Source organism: Leptodactylus fuscus, chromosome 3, assembly GCF_031893055.1.
Source record: "Leptodactylus fuscus isolate aLepFus1 chromosome 3, aLepFus1.hap2, whole genome shotgun sequence".
NCBI lineage: Eukaryota > Metazoa > Chordata > Amphibia > Anura > Leptodactylidae > Leptodactylus > Leptodactylus fuscus.
In genome coordinates, this window is record NC_134267.1 from 155,122,723 (window position 1) to 155,143,226 (window position 20,504).

Sequence of the window (20,504 nt, forward strand, 5' to 3'; positions counted from 1 at the left end):
GTGACAGCGCGCATCTAAATTTATTCTGAACCCAGGCACTGTACTTCAAATGAGCAGCACTTTTTCATCGGACAGCAGTTTATTCATCTTTAGTCATTTCTGTCTGAACAATAAGTGAAGTAATCCTACTAATATTATAAGTGTGAAAGTTTGTGTGTTTGGATGTTTGGATGTTTGTGAGTTTGGATGTTTGTTCCTCAATCACGCTAAAACGCCTGGACGGATTTGTGTGCAATTTTCCACAAACATAGTTTTCCCTTAGGATTGAGTCACAGGCTACTTTCGGTGCCACTAAACAACATGGCTTCCTAGCAGGAGACTCACAAAAGCAGGACTCCTAGCCCCAGCTATAGACTCAAACACACTGCCTGGCATTTCCTGCCTCAACCTGCCTGCACACTCCTTACTGTCACCTCAGGAGTAGCCCTCACTCTACTCACTCACATAACACATCACATTGTCTGTATCACTACATACACAACACATTACATTGTCTGTATCACTACATACACACTCACACACACTGCCTGGCATTTCCTGCCTCAACCTGCCTGCACACTCCTTACTGTCACCTCAGGAGTAGCCCTCACTCTACTCACTCACATTTTACATATAGCTTTCCACTATATAACACATCACATTGTCTGTATCACGACATACACAATACAACACATCACATTGTCTGACACAATACAACACATCACATTGTCTGACACAATACAACACATCACATTGTCTGTATCACGACATACACAATACAACACATCACATTGTCTGACACAATACAACACATCACATTGTCTGTATCACAACATACACAATACAACACATCACATTGTCTGACACAATACAACACATAACATTGTCTGACACAATACAACACATCACATTGTCTGTATCACGACATACACAATACAACACATCACATTGTCTGACACAATACAACACATCACATTGTCTGTATCACGACATACACAATACAACACATCACATTGTCTGTATCACGACATACACAATATAACACATCACATTTGCTAGCCCACCAAACTTTTTAAAGCACTTTTACAGTTTCACACGTCTGTGTCCGCCCAATTCTCAAATCACCGCAGACGAAGTCGCGGGTAAAAGCTAGTGGTATATATATTTTTTCTGGGCAGTATGTCTTATTGTTAGTATATAATATAAATTCAGACATTTCTCACCTTCACAACTGCTTTTCCCCCTGAAAAGGTGTCATTATTGTGACACGTGACTGGTCTCCATTTTATTAAGTAAGTATGCGGTTCCACAAAATTGTCTGTAGAACATATAGGATAGATTTAGAAACCAGAAACTTTAGAACATTTTTATGGTCTAAGATTTCAGATCAAAATTCTGTATTATCATTATACATTTCTATTCATGATACTTCCCTTTCATTACTTATATCATGGGTTATTTACATTCCACCAGCTGAATTTTTCAGTCTTTCTTTGGATTAAATGGGTTGTTGCCAACTAGGATCCAACTTTATGTGAATTCATGTGAATGGCCAACATGCATGGGAATATATGCCAAGATGCACTTTTCCCAGAGATAACAGTTTATTGTTAGGGGTTAGATCAGCTTCTTTTTAAAAAGAGGTCATCTTAATAAGACAATCCATATAAGCTACAGTATACTATATTAGTACTTAACTAGTGGGCACTCTTACTTAGTTTAGCTAAAGCCAATAGAAGAAGACTACAGCCACTGCTAAAAACCTGTGAAAACAAAGGTTCGCTCATTTTGAAATCCAACAGACCCAATCCTTCTTCCCCTGTCATGTGTCATCAGAAGATAGTTAGAACATCACCATACTGTAATGTCTCTGCCTGTTCGGGTCTCTGCGCCACTCTCCGTGCACGCTGCGGCGCAGGAGGCGGCTTCAGTTTGATTCCTTGCTTAGTGTTTTTCATTGCACTGTGTGAACACTGCTCTATCTATCTCTGTAATTGAATTTTCACCACACCCATCTCCTACACCTTGTTCCCTATGTCCATCAAATAGTTAATTCTAGCCTTCCCTGTGTGATTGACAGCCTGTCTTCCAATCAAGCCTAGGGCTGGTCTTGTGCTTCCTATATACTGAAGATCAGCCCTCATAGACTTGCTGGCTATTGTGACTTTGTCCCTGCTAAGCTCCTCTTCTGCTGCTATTGTATTGCTGACCTCTGACCTTTGGCTTACCCTTTGACTACTCTCTTAGATTTTCATTCTGCACTGCGTTGCTTGACTGTTACTGGACCCTTGGCTAGCTGACCTCCCTTTGTTTTTGTTTGTCTTGTCTTCGTTCTGTGTTGTCACTTATATAGGAAGGGCCTGTCGACCAGTTGCCGCCTATTGCTTAGGATAGGACCGGCAAGCAGGAAGGGACAGTGGGGGGGAATTCAGCTTAGGGCTCACTGTCTATTGTGCCCTCCCCCCAGGGTTCACCAGCAGCTTCTGGGGAATTGCTGTTCTAGCAATTCCCTTACACATACATTTTAGATAGCCAGCCCTTCTCACTAAAATCAATAGGTTCTGCCAACTTTTCTGTAATCAATATGGTCGTCTTAACAGATGACTGCAAAACCAGACTACAAAGTTTTGTGTGTAGTTTGTGACCATAAAGCCATAAATGACCATATATTAACTACACATACACAATGGTGATTTTTTTTTATAATGAAGATTATTTGGAATATGTTATTTTATACATTGGAAGAATAAATAAATACTTGCAGATATTCTTTCAAAGGTTTAGAAAATCTGGATGATACACTGTGTGAAAACTATAAAGGTGGCAATACTGAATATTCTACAGCTTATGAAGTAAATGCTAAATACCATGAAAAAACCTCAAGGACTATTTACTGTGGACCTTCTGATATTAAATGTCGATATATTATAGAATATCTTACCTGCCATTTGTTTCCAGAATAATTGTATTTTAAGCTGGTCAGTGCTGTAAAAAGAAAATGCTTGTAAAGCATTTTTACAACTTTTAGATGATTTTCCTTGGATGTTACATAGATTCAAAGCAGGTTTTTCGCTTGCTGGTTTAACATCTGTATAAAGAAAATATATTCATTAATCTTATTGTTTATGGTTAACATCTGTATAAGTGTGAGATCAGACGTGGGGTCACCTTGCTGTGCTGTACTGAAGATGAACTTCGCCCTTAGACTTGTCATTCTTTTCTGCCCCCAATAGGATACAGCTTGTATTTTTACAAGATAGTCAGTGTCAGGTAGCAGGCCTTGTAGTGTAAATTCTGTATTAGCCTAAATTAAAACATAGCATTATTGCATTTGATAGAACAAGAGAACAAGATACTTAGATGTTAAGGTAAGTGAAAATGAGCACTACATACCCCTGCTAAAATCCAACTCTCCTCCTTCTTCTGTGAACGCACCTTTCCCTTATTCTTAACGTTCCACCATATTCTGTAATGATGAATTTTTAGGTCATTTTCCAGTGGCACATGCCAGGTAATTTTCACTCTGACAGTACCATCAGGAGCAAAAGTGAGGTTAAATTTTCTAAGACCAGTGGGAGTAGTTGGTGGCAATGGATCTGAAGAAAGTCAAGTGAAGATGCATTAAAATGTAATATTATATATATAGAAAAGACCAAACAATATGTTAGCTTTACATACTAATTTCATATTTTACATAAATTGGTTATAAACCTAATTTCACTTGTAGAAATGATTCTATGGTTTCTAAATATTGCTTTGTTATTCACCTTTGAAGACACATTTTCATGTAAATCACAGATTTATTAATATACAAATATGGGGAAAAGTGCATTGCTTGGGAATATAGACAAAAAACATTGATTTACATGAAAATGGGCCTATAAAGCTGAATAACAGAGGCATATTTGGAAACTGTAGAAACACCTCAACAAGGTATTGTGAATAGGTTTAAAACCAATTCACTGCTAAAAGACTCCCTTTAAAGAGGACCTTTCACCATATCCGGGCACAGGCAGTTCTATATACTGCCAGAAAGCTGACAGTGCGCTGAATTCAGCGCACTGTCGGCTTTCCCGATCTGTGCCCGGTGTGAAGAGCTTACGGTGCCGGTACCGTAGCTCTTCTATGGTCAGAAGGGCATTTCTGACCATTAGCCAGAGACGTCCTTCTGCCTCGCGGCGCCAATCGCGCTGTGCTGTGGAGCGGGGAGGAACGCCCCCTCCCTCTGCTCACACAGCTTGTCCATAGACCAGCATTATCAGGAGAGGGAGGGGGCGTTCCTCTCCGCTCCACAGCACAGCGCGATTGGCGCCGCGAGGCAGAAGGACGTCTCTGGCTAATGGTCAGAAACGCCCTTCTGACTGTAAAGCGCTACGGTACCGGGACCGATAGCGCTTTACACCGGGCACGGATCGGGAAAGCCGACAGTGCGCTGAATTCAGCGCACTGTCAGCTTTCTGGCAGTATATAGAACTGCCTGTGCCCGGATATGGTGAAAGGTCCTCTTTAATAACAATAGGCATGTTCTGTAAAAATGGAGCGTTAAAGACAACCTGTCTTGTAGAGCAGTGGAAAAAGCAACAGATTAAATGAATGAACAAAAGACAATTCAAAAAACAAATCAATATTTGGTGTGACAACTAGAGATGAGCGAATAGTATTCGATCGAATAGTAGTATTCGATTGAATACCTCCCTTTGCATAGTTATTAGTGTACTCGGTCGAATACCACACGGGAAAAATTCAATTCCCCTCCCGCCTTTCCTGGTGCTTTTTTTTTTTACAACAATAACTATGCAGGGGAGGTATTCGATCAAATATACTCGCTCATCTCTAGTGACAACCCTTTGCCTTCCATTATTTCTTCTAGGTACACTTGCACACAGTTTTTGACGGAACTTGGCAGGGAGGTTGTATCTTAGAGAACTAATCCCCGATCTTCTGTGAATGTAGCCTTGCTGAAATCCTTCCATGTCCTCAAGTAATCCCAAACAGGCTTTAAGATAAGATGAGGGCTGTGTGAGGGCCATCACTTTTAGGACTCCTGCTCCAAAGGTTGTTCACACCAAATATTGATTTGATATAGATTTCTCTTTCGTTCATTCATTTTACATTTAGTTAATTGACCAAAATAAACTATTAACACTTCTATTTTTTATGTTTATTTTGCTACTTTGCAGCATTTTTTCCACATTTGCTTAAAACACATACACAGTACCAGATGTTTTAGTAAATACTTGTTTTTTTTTATACAATTTATTCATATATTGTCATCCCTTTATTATTTCTACTGGGATAGGTGAGAATATTACAGTAGAGGGCTCTTCCCACCTCCACCTGCCCCTCTATGCAGTACGTGCATACACAGCCTGTCAGTTACCTCCCTGAGTCCTGGGGTGGTATTCTCCTCATAAATACACCAGCCTCATAAGCTCTTTGTCCAATGTGTTCTTTCAGCACTTCAAGCAGCTAAACTGCACTTAGGGTGAATTCACACTGAGTAAACGCTAGCTTATTCTGAATGTAAAACACGTTCAGAATAAGCGGCGTCTAAAGCAGCTCCATTCATTTCTATGGGAGCGGGGATACGAGCGCTCCCCATAGAAATGAATGGGCTGCTTCTTTCACTCCGTGCAGTCCCATTGAAGTGAATGGGGAGTGCCGGCGTGTACGCTCCGGCATGAGCAGAGCTTGCAGTATACGCCGGCACTCCCCATTCACTTCAATGGGACTGCATGGAGTGAAAGAAGCAGCCCATTCATTTCTATGGGGAGCGCTCGTATCCCCGCTCCCATAGAAATGAATGGAGCTGCTTTAGACGCCGCTTATTCTGAACGTGTTTTACGTTCAGAATAAGCTAGCGTTTACTCAGTGTGAATGCACCCTTACATTGTATCCATTTTGGATACTAGGAGTAAGGACCTGTGACCGTCATATGCTGCCCTTACATAGGATCCCCATGTAATTTAAATTTTGCAACATTTTCATATTTGATAGAATATGATGTACAAACAAGTTTCATGTAAATCTGTAGATTAAAAAGTTGGAAGTATTTTTTTTAAATATTAAGAAAACTATGTTGATTTTCCCCTCGTTCACATCTGTGTTTGGTATTCCATTCGGGGAGTCCACATGGGCACTTCGCCCCTGAATGGAATACTGAACGCAACTGCAAGTGCTGTGCAGTAAAAGCACACGGACCCCTAGACTATAATGGGGTCCGTGTGCTTGCTGCACGCTGCCCACACGAATCATACGGGCAGGAAAGTAGATTGTGAACTACTTTCCAAATGATCCCTGCAGAGATCTGGCGGCAAGCACACGGACCCCGGACGGAATCCAAACCCAGATGTGAATAAGGTCTTACTCCTTCAAAAATACAGGTGTCATACAACAGTTTATATGTCACTGAAACCTTATTAACACACAATGGAAAAAAAAACAATGAATAAAACGATGCTGTATGTGGTGCAACAAGCTGAAATGACCTCTGAATTTGATTACTATATAGCTGTAGGCTGTGACCTGCCAGAAACCATGCTGTACAAGTGTCAGAACTGTAATTTTTTTTAATGGGTTAGAAATACACTGTTCTAATGGTATTCGTAGTCCCAAGTGAGCTGGCATCATTCCTCAGTCTACAAAATGAAAATTACAACTTTTGCAGATTAAAATAACCAGTGTGCACATAGCCAAAAGCAATATGTCTTCATTGTGTATAAATTCAGCAAATATATGTTTTCACAATCCAATATTCCTTACCTAAAGCATACATAGGTATAATTCTGCTTTCAGAATCACAGTGGAAACTCATACGGATATCAAACTATAAAAAGTGCAGAGGGTCTTCACATTTCTAAAGTTGTAGACATGCATGTTTTGAGAAGATAAGAGTGTGGAAATAATGTTACAAAATCTAAAGGTTAGTTTGTTCATCTGTTGTGGAGCAAGTTATAGATTTACAGATATTGGGTTACTTTGGGATTTATGTATTGAGCAAAGAAAACAGTGATGCATTAGGTAAATTTACAATGTACATATATATGTTCTTCTTACCTCTGGTGGAATGGATGTGTTTACCTGGTACGGTAAAACCTTGTGTTCCATGCATATTAACTGCAGCCACCCGAAACTGGTACCATCTTCCTGGTCTTATATCCATCAAAATAAAATGGTGGGCTGCTGTCTGATAAACACAATAGGAAAGGAATGACATATGTTCATATAATTTCTATATCAAATTATATCATTTGTATAAGTAGGGACCATTTTAGTTTTTATTACAGTTTACTAAACATTAGGAATTACATACAATATGGCATACCATGTTTGGTCTATGGACATAAAACAACTACATGACTTGTAATTCACAAAAGTCAGGTCATCCCTTTTATTCTTGTAGATATGCAGACTAGCCTTGAGATCTTTTAACATGAGCAGATAAAGCATTTGTAGGGAAGTTTGTTCCCAATCATTAGCCTGTGTGAGTCTAGGTTTAAGATAGGTGCTACGGGGCCAGTGTTTTCAGTTAACCTAGTGTGAGACTTCTTGATCACTACCTGTGACTTGGTACCGGCATGGTTTTGGTCACTACTGGTGACGAATCAATAAAACTTTCAACACATTAACTGAATACACACACCTTAGTAAAGAGCTTGAGAGTATCAGATTGTCCCATGTTCAGCTTCTCAAATAGCAATCGGAGAACACCATGTGAAAATGCAGATTGGGGATCTCCAACTAGCAGTGACATGTATCTTTGTCACCAATAGAATAAAATGAATTAGCAGAAATTAAAAAAATTGGCATATTCCGGGCACTCTGTCCTCTCCCTACTAGAGATGAGCGAATAGTAAAATGTTCGAGGTTCGATATTCGTTTCGAGTAGCCCCTCAATATTCGACTACTCGAATCAAATATCAAACCCTATTATAGTCTATGGGGGGAAAATGCTTGTTTCAGGGGTAGGCAACGTTCGATCAAATTATACTTACCAAGTCCACGAATGAGGGTCGGGCTGGATCCTCCGAGAAGTCTTCTCTGTGCAGCGTCCCCGCGGCGTCTTCCAGCTCTGAATTCACTCTGCCAGGCATCGGGCCTGGGCAGAGCCGACTGCGCATGCCCGCACTACAAGTGGACATGCGCAGTTGGCTCTGCCCAGGCCCGATGCCTGGCAGAGTGAATGAAGAGCCGGAAAATGCCGCGGGGAACCTGCACGGAGAAGACTTCTAAAGGTAGGAGAAGAACCAGCGTTGATTGGCCGACTGTATAGCATTCGGCCAATCAATGCTGGTTCTGCATCGAACTTTTACATTCGAACAGCGACTGGTACTCGATCGAGTACGAGTATTTCGAATACCGTAGTATTCGATCGAATACCTACTCGATCGAGTACTACTCGCTCATCTCTACTCCCTACATTTTCTTAAAGTCTGTGATCTGGTGTGTTCTACTGGGAGGTTGGCACGGGTCCCGGGCCCTTTGATGCCCCTGTTTGACAATCCTATGTTTCCCCCGGGTTGCTCAGTGCCCAGATCCCTCTGCTGGGACAAACGCGATGATGTTTGCCTCCAGCAGGTGGTTGGTGATTCTTCCCTCCTTCCCTTCGCTCAGTTATGTCTGTCCCATCTGGACCTTCACCTCTTCTGGTTGGAATATGGCCAGCTAGCATCCTTTCTCAGAAAGTTCTCCCTTCCACCCCTGCTCTCTACACCCTTGTCAGCCCTGGAGTCCACCATTGTCTCCTTGGACCCTCCCCCACGTGCGCTGTTTCTCCTGTATGTCCTTCTTCTTGCGGACGCTACACCTGGGTTCCCCTCTTATGTGACCGCTTGGAATGCCGACCCTTCCTCGGGTCTGCTACCTGCTGACTGGGACAAGTCTTTTACGCTGTCCCACAAATTGGCTTTGCCCTGTAGTGCGCAGGAAAGGTATAGGTGTCCTGACCTCCTTCACAGGATCTTCCCCACTGTATCTGACTGGTGTTGGTGCTGTGGCACCGAGAGGGGTTCCATGCTTCATATCTGGTGGGAGTGCGCTGCTCTCTGTCTGTTCTGGGACGCGGTCTTCTCCCTGTACTCTAAGATGTGCGAACGCACCATCGTAGTTTCGCCCCAACTGGCCCTTTTGTCGGTCATTCCTGGTAAGTTGTCCAACATCACGGGAGATCTTTTGGGACATTTTCTCATGGCTGCCAGGGCAGTTATTCTGAGGCATTGGCGCAGTTCCACTCCGCCAACCCTTCTCGAGTTCCTCCAGGAATTCCTCCTTATTCGGAGAATGGAAGCCCTGGTCGCTGAGGACTCTCCTGACCCATCTAGGTTTGAACGGCACTGGCGGCCCTGGGTAGTGTTCCAGGAGTCTTCTGATTTTTCCTCTTCTTTTTCCTGAGGGGGGTTCTGGCTGCGCTTTCGCTCCTCTCTCCCCCTCCTCTCCCCCCCACCCCCCGACTCTCCTACGTTTTCTTGTCTTGTCTATATCTGTGGTACATGGAGCCCCTGTACAGACATTCTCTGAGGCATGAAGGGAAGATGGACAGGTTGATGGCATTCAATGGCATCAGTTGGGAACAGTGTGATGTGGTAAAAATGGGTCATGCATTTGTATTTGTCATTGCCTGATAGACCTCTCACTTGGTGATTATACTTGTTTCTTTGTAGTCATATAATATATACTATGGTCTTTTGGGCATATATATTGCTTTTTGCAGATACGCTATTCATTACCTATTACTTGTGTTACCCTGTACTACACATACCACCTTGGTGTTTACTGGTTTATCTCTTTGATTCCCCACAATATTTGTATTTGTATTGGATGATGTTATTTTCATCTGTATGTTTTTTATATTTAGATACTAATAAACTTGAATAGTTTTATACTATTAGAATGTGGAAATTTTTTCTGTTTATTCTAATGTGAGTTTCTCCACACTTGCTATCCAGTATTGGCCTGCTATGTGTTATAAAATGTATTAATGCCAAAAATACTGCCAGAAAATCAAAAGTTGTCCCAAAGTTTAGTTACGCTTTAAATATGATCCTGAAGATGGGCTTAACCCTTTAAGTAAATAAAGCTGTAACTGACTACTGGCTTTCCCTTATTACTGGCCATGCAGTTTTGTAGGTCACTATGTAGCCGGTAATAAGGGAAAGCTATTATCAGTTGATGCTTTCACTTACTTAAGTAAAACCACAGGCAGCCACAGTACAGTCTGCACTATCCCATTGCAGGCTGAAAACCCATCATTGATGGCAGCACAGCTCCCGTTATACTCAGTAGATGTGCTCCTGACAATATGCAAACTGGGCTCCCATGAGCTTGTTTGTGTCAAAGAAAATGTTGCCTATTGAAATTAAAGTAGAATTTCATTTATAAATGAATTGCTACAATATTATCTGGCCAATTATCAATATGTAACTATACTCTAGGGCATTTGTTCTCAGCCTACAGTATATACACCCCCAGGGGTACATACTACTGATAGCGCCACCCCCATGATGATACTTCGTAGAGTTTGCCACAAACTACTATTATACTGTGGAGTCTCTTCAGACCCTCAGAGTATAATTAGCAGACAGGGCCACAACTGCCATGAGATGAGAGGAGCATCTCACCTTAGGCGGTACTTGAGCAAACTCACTCAATGGTTTTGTTTAGACTGAACATGAAACTGCGATTATTATACTTGGGGGTCGCTACTGGTCACTGTGGGCTATGTCAGTGTCATTATGCATCATAATGGCAATACTATCTCTGACGTCAGGCAGAAGCACTGAAGAGAACAGGGAGGTGCATCAAAAAAAAAAAAAATTCTCACCTGTCATTGGCGCTCTGATGTCCGCCAACGCAGCCCATTTGATCACGCATTTTGCCTCATTCCCCAGAAGCCCTGCACCTCAAGTGATTGCTGAGGCCAATAAGCAGCCTCAGTGTTTGCTGGAGAGGGACTGGAGATTTCACTCACTTATGTCATTGGTACCTCTCCAGTGACCGCAGATTGGCCTCAGTGGTCACGTGGGGCAAAGGACTTCTGTTGGACTGACGCTAGGTTCACACCTGCGTTCTGGTCTCCGTTCTGTGCTTTCCGTCTTCTGAATGCAAGAAGACGGAAAGCACAGACCGGGTCCGGCCGTGAGCGGTGATGAGCAATTTATGCTCTCCGCCTCTAAACTGGTTTTTTAAATCCGGACACAGAGTACTGCATGTCCGACTCTGTGTCCGGATTAAAAAACACGGTTTCGCGGCGGAGAGCATAAAACGCTCGCCACCGCCCACGGCCGGACAGCTTTCTCACCCATTAAATGAATGGGTGAGAAAGAGTCCTGCAGGTTTCCGTATCCTGCCTCTGTTTTATGCAGGAAACGGAAACCTGCAGAACGGAGTGCCGGGCGCAGATGTGAACGAGCCCTAAGACATGGTATGAAACCAAACAGGTTTTGGCAGCAGACACTAGAGTGCTAGGGATAGGTGAGTATTTTTTTTTATGGTACACTTGCCCAGGGACCCCCCCCCCCCCACACACACACACCTGGGAATACCATCAATTACCACCTCAGGCAGCAGAAAAGCCAGAATCAGCCCTGTTATTGGAGGCCCAGGGGAGGTGGAGGTAAGTAAACATAAAACACAGTGAGGGGTCCATTGCGTAACTGTTAATGAAGATTCCAAACAAAGCCTTGTCTTATTAATATTTCTGAGTAATTGCTACTTTTGGGTATTCGGTTGGGACGTTTTCTCACTAGGAGATACTTTAGTTAAAAAGGAAACACTGCGCTGTGACTAGATGGCAATCCTTGTAATAAACACCTGCATCTGTCATTGACCTTCTTAATTAAATTATTAATAATTATTAATTTGCATATTCAAACTATTAAATAACTTTTTATATTACCAAACAACCCCATTAATTCTGTGTAGCCACAATTGTATTTGTCACCTAAAGAAATCCAACTGTAACCACTTTGTCTCCACCATTTTGGTAATAGAAGAACCTGTTAAACAACTTCACGTATTTTGGAGTTAGGTTTTAAAAAAACACTTTTTATTGAGGTTTGTATACCGACCACAGTTATTGTCTGCCAGTGTGTGGACTGATCTTCATTAGGCTGAATGCCATAATTCCACCGTCTTTGCAGGATATATAAAACGGGTTCAGCAGTTATGTTGAATTTAGATTTCCACATTATCTTCATGGTTCTGTTTAAGTACTCATTAAAAGTGAATTCAGTATGTGGTCTCAATGGGACACCTGTAAGATTAAGAACTAGTGAGAATAATACTCTATAACATGATTAAGAAAATACCATCGAACAACATTATACAGTTTATATAAATATGTAATCTACATAAAAAAATATGTACATGACATTATGTATCTTATGCAGATTTAGAGTTACAGTCTGAATTATATCCTAGAGCTGCATTGACAATTCTGCTGGTTGCTACTGGAAAGCAAACTTGGCATCGGACACTGCATAACAGCGAAGCTGAGCTCATAAGGGGAAGCAATTCTACCAACATGACCATCCAAATATAGAAAATAATGACTCCTAGTGAATACATAATACTATGGAGTAACTATTGTGAAAAATGTAGCAAAAAGCTTAAACTTAAGGGTTCTTATAAGCTTTACCTGGACCAACAGTCTGGAAATGCCCCAAATGTATCACAGTAGCTTATGATGATAAATATGGTACAACTTTAGACTATCTCAACTTAACTTACTTTGGGCTAGAAGTTTACCAAAATTTGTTTTACAATATGGTTCATTTAGTTGCATTTCAAACATCCCCTAGCTGCGACCTATTTCCTATAAAGTCATGCCCACTTCTCAAGTGTGCTGCAAAAATGTAATCTGAGACTAGATATGCCAGGGTTTTGGCATTTTGCTGCATTTAATGCCAAAGTGGAGTCCTAACTAAGAACTACTAACCACAATACATTGTGGCAAATTTACTATTGCGGAGTCCTAACCATAATAGTAAATTTGCCACATTGTATTATCTAGTCAACTGCCAATATATCACTATACTCTAAAACAGGGATATTGAACTGGCAGACAGTTGTCTTTACTCCCACCTCCCATCTATTTCTTACAGTAGCCAGGAACAACATTTGTCTCCCACCCTCTGTCCCCAAGCCCTGTTCCCTTACATTAGCAGCAGCAAGGATCAGTAATCATTCCCAATTGCCAATCCCGACTGCTGCTTAATGTATGGGAAAGGAGGTTGGGGGATAGTGGTCAGGAGGTGAATGTTAATCTTAATTATGTGAGGGAGCACTAATGGGCAATTATACTGGGGGAGTACTAAGGAGCATACTGTGTAGTTGGGCATTATACTGTGTGGGTATAATGCTCCTTAGTGCTCCCACCCACAGTATAATGCTACTTATTGACCGCACCCTAAGTATAACACTCCTTAGTGACCCCACCCATAGTATAATTTTCCTTAATGACGCCACCCACAGTATAATGCTCCTTAGTGCCTCTGCACACAGTATAATGCCACAGTAGTTGCCCTCTACATAGTACAATGCCACATTAGCCGCCTCCCCCCCGTACGGCACAATGCCCATTAGCCCCCCCCCCCCTCCCCCCGCACAGTACAATGCCACATTAGGAAATATATTTACAAATTTTTCTTGTCTAAACTTAGTCTTATAGTCAGACGTGTCTTTCTCAGAAAGATACCATAAATACTAGACGTGTTCAGCTGCTGGTCAGCTCAGTCCTTTACTTGATGCCAGAACACAGTCAACAGTCCTGTACTAAAACTACCTGAGCACCCCTGCTCTAGAATGTGTGGCAAGAATGCAAACTCTGTTGTAAATACCTACATTTGTTCATCCATGTTATGTAAAATCTGTCAATAAACTTGAATTAAATACCTTTAAACATATTGACAGGTGTCTGGCAGGTCAGCCCACATCCATTGGTGCAACACTTCTTTGATCCAGGACAGTCAGTGTCAGCACTACAGCTCAGTACACAGGCAGCGGCAAACCCAGAGGCTCTGTGAGGAGGCGGACAGTGGCCCTGCTTCATCACTTGCAGAGATTTCAGAAACTCACAGCTGGCTATACACTCATGTCGCTTCTGCAGAGGACAGTAATGATCACTAATACAGTTATAAAATGAAAGTTACACCTATTTGGTATCGTAATAGTGTAGTATATTCCAGTTTCAATTCAGTATTCAATTTATGCTTTTTATGGTTATAGATTGTATTTTATATGCTGGGTACCAATATTTTCTGTCATGAAGGTGTCTTTCAAAATTCTGGTTTTGAAGAAATATTATTGGTCTAACTTTATATGATAATTATGAATTATTCTCAACCTGTACTGACTGCCACATGTACTATACAGCCTCACCATTCCATCTGCCATCCAGGGTATATTCGTAAAGCTAGTCCTTTTGACTACATGATCTTTTAGTCACTTAAAAGGTTCTGTAGACCCTTCAGTTCCAAAATGTAGCCGATGTTTGGTGTGACTTTAATGGGAATAGGAGAAGTTATACTTTCCTTTCTCCAACCCAGGGCCGTTTTGACACATAGGTGGGTCTTTTGCAAAGGTTTCAAAAGTGGGCATCACCACCACTTAGAAATTCTTGATCTACACAAATTATAATTCCCCCTCAATGGCCCCCACATAGTATAATGCCCCTTAGTGGCTCTCACACAGTATAATGCCTCCCCATTGGCCCCATACAACATAATGCCACCAAAAGATTCCCCTCCAGGTTCCCCCCAGATTCATGCCCTCTCCACCACCCTGGTTGCCCCCACAGTGTTATGGGCCCTCCAAGTGGTCCCCACACTGTCATGTCCCCCTCAGGTTGCCTCCACTGTATCATGTCCCCCCATTCCCCAGGTTTCCCGCACAGTATCATGTTCCCCCATACTCTCATGTCTCCCTCAGGTTGCCTCCATAGTTTCATGTTCCACTGAATTTTCCTCCACAGTCTCATGTCCCCCCAGGTTACTCCCACAGTATCATCTTCACCCACCTCCAGGCTACCCCCATAGTGTCATGTCCCCCCCAGGTTGCCCGCACAGAGTCATGCCCCTCTAGGTTCCCCCCACAGTTTCATGTCCCTATCAAGTTGCTCCCTCAGTGTCATGTTCCCCCCACAGACTGCCCCCAACTTTTTAATGCCCCCCTCCAGGTTACCCACCCCCAGATTCATGTCCTCCCACCCCACGGTTGCCCCCACAGTGTCATGTGTTCCCCCTCAAGTTGCCCCCATAGTATCATATCCCCCTATCCCCCAGGTTTCCTCCAAAGAATTATGTTCCCCCACCCCTCAAGTTGCCCCTACAGTATCATCTCCCCCCATCCCTCAGGTTGCCTCCACAGTATCATGTTCTTCCACTCCTCAGGTTACCCCCCACATTATCATGTCTCCCCCCCCCACTTACAGATTGCCCCCACAATTTCATGTCCCCAACTGTATATATCAAAGAGAAAAATAAGCCTTAATACTCACCTTTCCCTGTTCCACCATTCACTTCTCTCTGGTCCCAGAGTCTTTAAGAAATAACAGGCATGAGGTAAGTGATGTCACTACATCACGCCTCGTGCTCCAAGGACGCCTGGAGCAAAGACAGCGGTCAGGTGGTGAAGCCGGGAGATGATAGCTCCCTACTTCATCACTGGCTTCAACTCTTTGGAGTCCTCAGTTAATAGGCATTACCTGTGTGTGGGAGGGAACTATTAAGGCACTATTACACTAATAGTTCTCCCTGAGTTATGGTCCCCCCCCCCCTCCGCCCTACCTATAGTTTATTAAGGGAGCTCTCTCCATATCACCAATAAGCTATGCATAATATGGAGAGATCTCCCTTAATAAAGTATAGGGAAATATATAAATGTAGTAATTAAATATGCATACTTCTGTGTTCAAACCCGGCGACTGGAAAATTGGCTTGCCTGAAAGTGGTCCTTAGTACAAAAAAGTTTGGGGACCGCTGCTATAGAGTGTTGTTAACCTACCTGGCTCTAAATCGCATCCTGTGGCCCCTAAAATCTTGAACAACTGGAAAAATATGTAACACAGATCTATATTTTACACATAGAAGTTTAAACAAATAAATCCATAATGTTATAGGAAGATTATGGATCTGTATATATTCTACATAATATCCTTCACATTATATGGATTAGATATGTATTTCACGCTGTATAGATATTATGGGAAGAACTACAATCTGTCATGAATATAGCTATTTATTTTTAGACTTGTTTTCCTTGTATTTGTACGACAGATCTGTTTTGTGCCATAGCAGTCAGTGTTGTCTATAATGCAGTCAGATATTTGATCCTCCAATGATTTCTATCAGACCAGACGCCATTATTTTGTATTTGGTGATCAGTATGAACACTCCAAAATGGACACATTTTGCTAATTGTATTTTTCTCTACATTTTAAATCAATCCGTACATATATACTGTAATCTTGATCCAAAGATATTTAACTCAATTTTGGTCTGTTTATTCAGCTGGTGCTGGCCTCATGGCGTGTCACCCATCACAACTACATTGGTGTAGCTACAGTTGTTATAAGCTAGTTAGGATAACACAGGAGTTCATTTACATCTGAAGTACTCCAGTTTCAATTATTGTGACTGCACATGGACTCCAAATAGTGTTGAAACTAACTAATGGTTCAATCCAACATCATGCAAAGTTTGGCTATAAACAGCCCTTTTCAAGCATGTAGCATGAGAATAGGCTGTCAACGAGCAAAACATTTCATGATGTTGGCTTAAACTACTTATACTGGAGTATGTCCACCTGGAGATATGGACCCCTATGACCTAAAACTAGGTGTGCTGCTATGGATCTTTTTCCCTGGAAATTTTAGCTATTAATAGGATATTCCAGGGTCATATACATGTAGCATAAGCTAATGGTTTTACCCAATACATTGCAGTTCACCTTGCTCTGTTTGACGGACATTGCTCAGTATATCTCCTTAGTATTTATAGCTTGTTGCCTAGGTTTTAGACCACCTCTGCTATCAAGCAGCAATGGCTGGGCTTGTGAAATGAGACCTCGTTCACACCCAGTTCTATTCTCTTCTCTATTGGAGCCTTCTTTCTGTTATGCAAAGTACATTTAGCTGATGAACCCTAAAAAGGGCTCGAACAGTACTGATCAATGTCTCTTTTATCTCTAATAAGGCTCTAGCAATGCCCTGCATGGGCCAAACATCTTGGAGGAGTCTATCTAGCTCTTGATATGCAGAGTGTTCAGGTCACAATTCATAGGCATATACTGCAGACATGCTATGGAGAATACTGTCGATAATTGGCAGCAATTATGAGTGGATACTTGTTAGATATATTGGTGATGATATTATTTACATCAGTACCCTCCAGTTTTAAAATAGTCCGATATATAGTATGTTATTTTAGAAATTTATACAATGATTGACAATAAAATGCACTATAGGAGAAGTGTAAAATAGTTCTTTCTGACCCCTGAATGGGGTTAATAGAGTGCGGTATATTGATTTACTCTCACTTCACCTAGGTCAAAATAGCATTTGTACTTGTGTTCATTTATGACAAGGTGCATGTCTGCCCATAATTCAGGCACACCCTAAGCAGGGCTGTGTGTCTGTACTGAAATCTAAACCAGGTCAGAAAACTGGAGTCCAAGGCATATGAAATCTCCCCCATTGAGTCCAGTGGGCAGTCCTATTAGTGAGCCGATCTTGACATCTCTGTATGCACAGACATAGGGGAGGCTGTCATTCATAGATAGCACTGCCCAGTGGACTAAATGACTCCTTCTAAGCGTAAAAAGAACAGAGAAATACACAATTAACTAGCAAGTTATATTGGCTCTTTTATCTGAACATTATATATAATTCTGTTTAATGTCTCCTGTTCTATAACATTCTGCCTGCAGATTACATAGCATTTTCATTGTGACAAGTTCCCTTTAAGTATTGATTCTTACCTCACATTTCCTATGACATTGTTTTGACATGACATCCCACTCTCTCATGCATGGTTGCATACACTGAAATAAAGAAAGAACATAAAAAAATGTATTTTACTATGTACTATTATAATACAGACCGAGATTTATTTTCTTCCAAGGAAAGATCCCCTTGGCTTTCTTAATCTTAAAAATTGGAGAAGATGATATTCTAATCAAAATAATGTTCTAGTACCATTAATAAATGAAAAAAAGATGGGTTTCCCTTAATAGTTGTAAGGACTGCTTGTATGGGAACCTCTTTGCTGATAAGTGGAAGATTCGCCAACATACAAAATGAAATATGGATTAGTTACAATGGAGGTCTGGAGAGAAGACCCTAATACATGGTAACACTTCTTATACAGGATCCAGGATGCCTGCAAGGCATCAAACCATTGACCAACAAAGACTGTATATCAAGTGACACCCAAGAGACCCAAACTGCTGCACAGTCAGTCAATAGGTGCAACCAGATTTTGCTTGCTTTAAGAAATTTCTCATTGTCTTTTTTCTAGAAGGGTGCATTCACATGGAGGAAAATGGGGCTGAATTTGGTGTGGAATCCGCGTCAGATTCAGTGCTGAAAAAAAGCTAGCAGAAAAAGGAACCCATTGAGGTCAATGGGAGGCTTTTTTTTCAATGCTGAATCTGATACAGATTCCACACCAAATTCAGCCCCATTTTCCTCCGTGTGAATGCACCCTAAAACCCCAAACAGAGTTAGATATAGTGATTATTAGGCCAAGTCCCCACATGGCGTAAGTGTAGCAATTTAGAAGCAGTGGAAACACCGTGGTAAGAAAAAACATGCAGTTTTACAGTCTCTGCAAAGTGGATGGAATTCTAGTGAATTGCACATATTGCAGAAAAATACTTTCAGTGGGAATGTTGTGATTTCCAAATCTGTTGTGGTTTTGGAAATCAAAGCTTGTCAATTATACTTACAGAAATGCCACTGGTTTCCCTATATCTTTGATTGAAGAAGAAAGTCCACAGAGGGAAACTCTTTTCAGGATTTTCTGTGAAAAATGCTGCAGGAAAAAGTGCAATGTGTTTCCGCTATGGTTTTTCCTGCGGCGCTTTTTCGCTGCGGCCTGCTACCGGGGGCCTCAACCTCAAAGTGATTGCCAACGTGTGACAAGACATTAGCATATTCAGCAAAATACACAGCAAATAATGCATGATAAAATGCATAGATCAGAAATGAACAAATAAACAGTTGCACGGTCCAATCTTGGATAAGGCCAATTTCTGGAAGGTGGTAGCTCCTACCACCTTAAAGGCGCACACAGTAACATACAAAAAAGAAAACCACGATCTGTTTTCACTTCACGTGCTACTAGATGGCACTTCCATAAAGCATCATATCAACCCGCTGAATGAGAGAGGCATACAGAGTTGCAGTAAGTCCGATGTACATCTAAGGATATGCTAAGCATCTCTGTCAAGTGGAAAACTAGATCTAAATGTTCTGCTAATTTTCCCAACAAAAGGATGACACCTCCGTAGAACCTGATACAGTTAGTGGATTCAGTTTGTTCAGTGTGCAACATTTCCATCTCTTTGGTTAGTTAAAAATTCCTCCAATTGTTTTTTTCTTTAGAAATGTTCTCCATTGTCCAATTTTAATAAATATCCAAAACATAAAAATACAATCACTGCGAAAGCTTTCCAAACCTTCTTCCTGTGATATTCCAAAATTCATTTGAGGAGCGTCTGCTGGATTCCTGAGATGGTTTTTGGAGGATTCTCCTATGATTACCAACACTTCACTATACAAGCCACATGACAAGTCTCCTTGCTTAAGTTTGTTGTGATAACCTTTTTAACTGGGGGTCTGATTTACTGTGTTTCAGACCACCGAAGATAAAAGACAAAGACCTCAACATATTCTGAGAAGTCGACATCCAGTGACCGTCTGTATATCATGTCCATTATCTCTGACAAGGACAGACACTTTCTTCATCACAGAATACATTCTAAGGACACTTACCCACATAATAAAGCATGATCTGGGGATTACAAGCAGATTTGTTCACTTAAATATATAGGAGAGTACATCTGGCCAAAAACCCATAAAGTCCGCACTAGCAGCAGTTACTGCCATTAATCAACCTTTATGCTAAAAAGATATAGCGCCATGTGTATCCCTGTGCATACAGCATATCGTCCGAGAGGAAGTGCTGACATTAGAAAGCTTTCCATCAGTTTCTCCTTATTTGAAGAGCTTTCCAATAATGCTTGTACCAGTTATATACAGTCCTATGAAAAAGTTTGGGCACCCCTATTAATCTTAATCATTTTTAGTTCTAAATATTTTGGTATTTGCAACAACCATTTCAGTTTGATATATCTAATAACTGATGGACACAGTAATATTTCAGGATTGAAATGAGGTTTATTGTACTAACAGAAAATGCGCAATATGCATTAAACCAAAATTTGACCGGTGCAAAAGTATGGGCACCTCAACAGAAAAGTGACATTAATATTTAGTACATCCTCCTTTGCAAAGATAACAGCCTCTA

At 41.4% G+C, this 20,504-nt stretch overlaps 1 protein-coding gene across 1 annotated transcript in view; it reads right to left on the reverse strand.

The window, feature by feature from the left end:
- The window catches only part of LOC142196907 (anosmin-1-like), a 41,659-nt gene that overhangs the window by 8,432 nt on the left and 12,723 nt on the right, over positions 1 to 20,504 (reverse strand). Inside the window, exons 2-10 of the mRNA XM_075266888.1 lie at positions 17,953 to 18,015; positions 15,473 to 15,513; positions 13,870 to 14,099; positions 12,045 to 12,229; positions 7,036 to 7,165; positions 3,373 to 3,575; positions 3,148 to 3,283; positions 2,921 to 3,067; positions 1,203 to 1,297 (exon numbers count right to left, since the gene is read on the reverse strand). Of these exons, the coding sequence (XP_075122989.1) occupies positions 1,203 to 1,297; positions 2,921 to 3,067; positions 3,148 to 3,283; positions 3,373 to 3,575; positions 7,036 to 7,165; positions 12,045 to 12,229; positions 13,870 to 14,099; positions 15,473 to 15,513; positions 17,953 to 18,015 (1,230 nt within the window). The remainder of the gene's footprint in view (positions 1 to 1,202; positions 1,298 to 2,920; positions 3,068 to 3,147; positions 3,284 to 3,372; positions 3,576 to 7,035; positions 7,166 to 12,044; positions 12,230 to 13,869; positions 14,100 to 15,472; positions 15,514 to 17,952; positions 18,016 to 20,504) is intronic.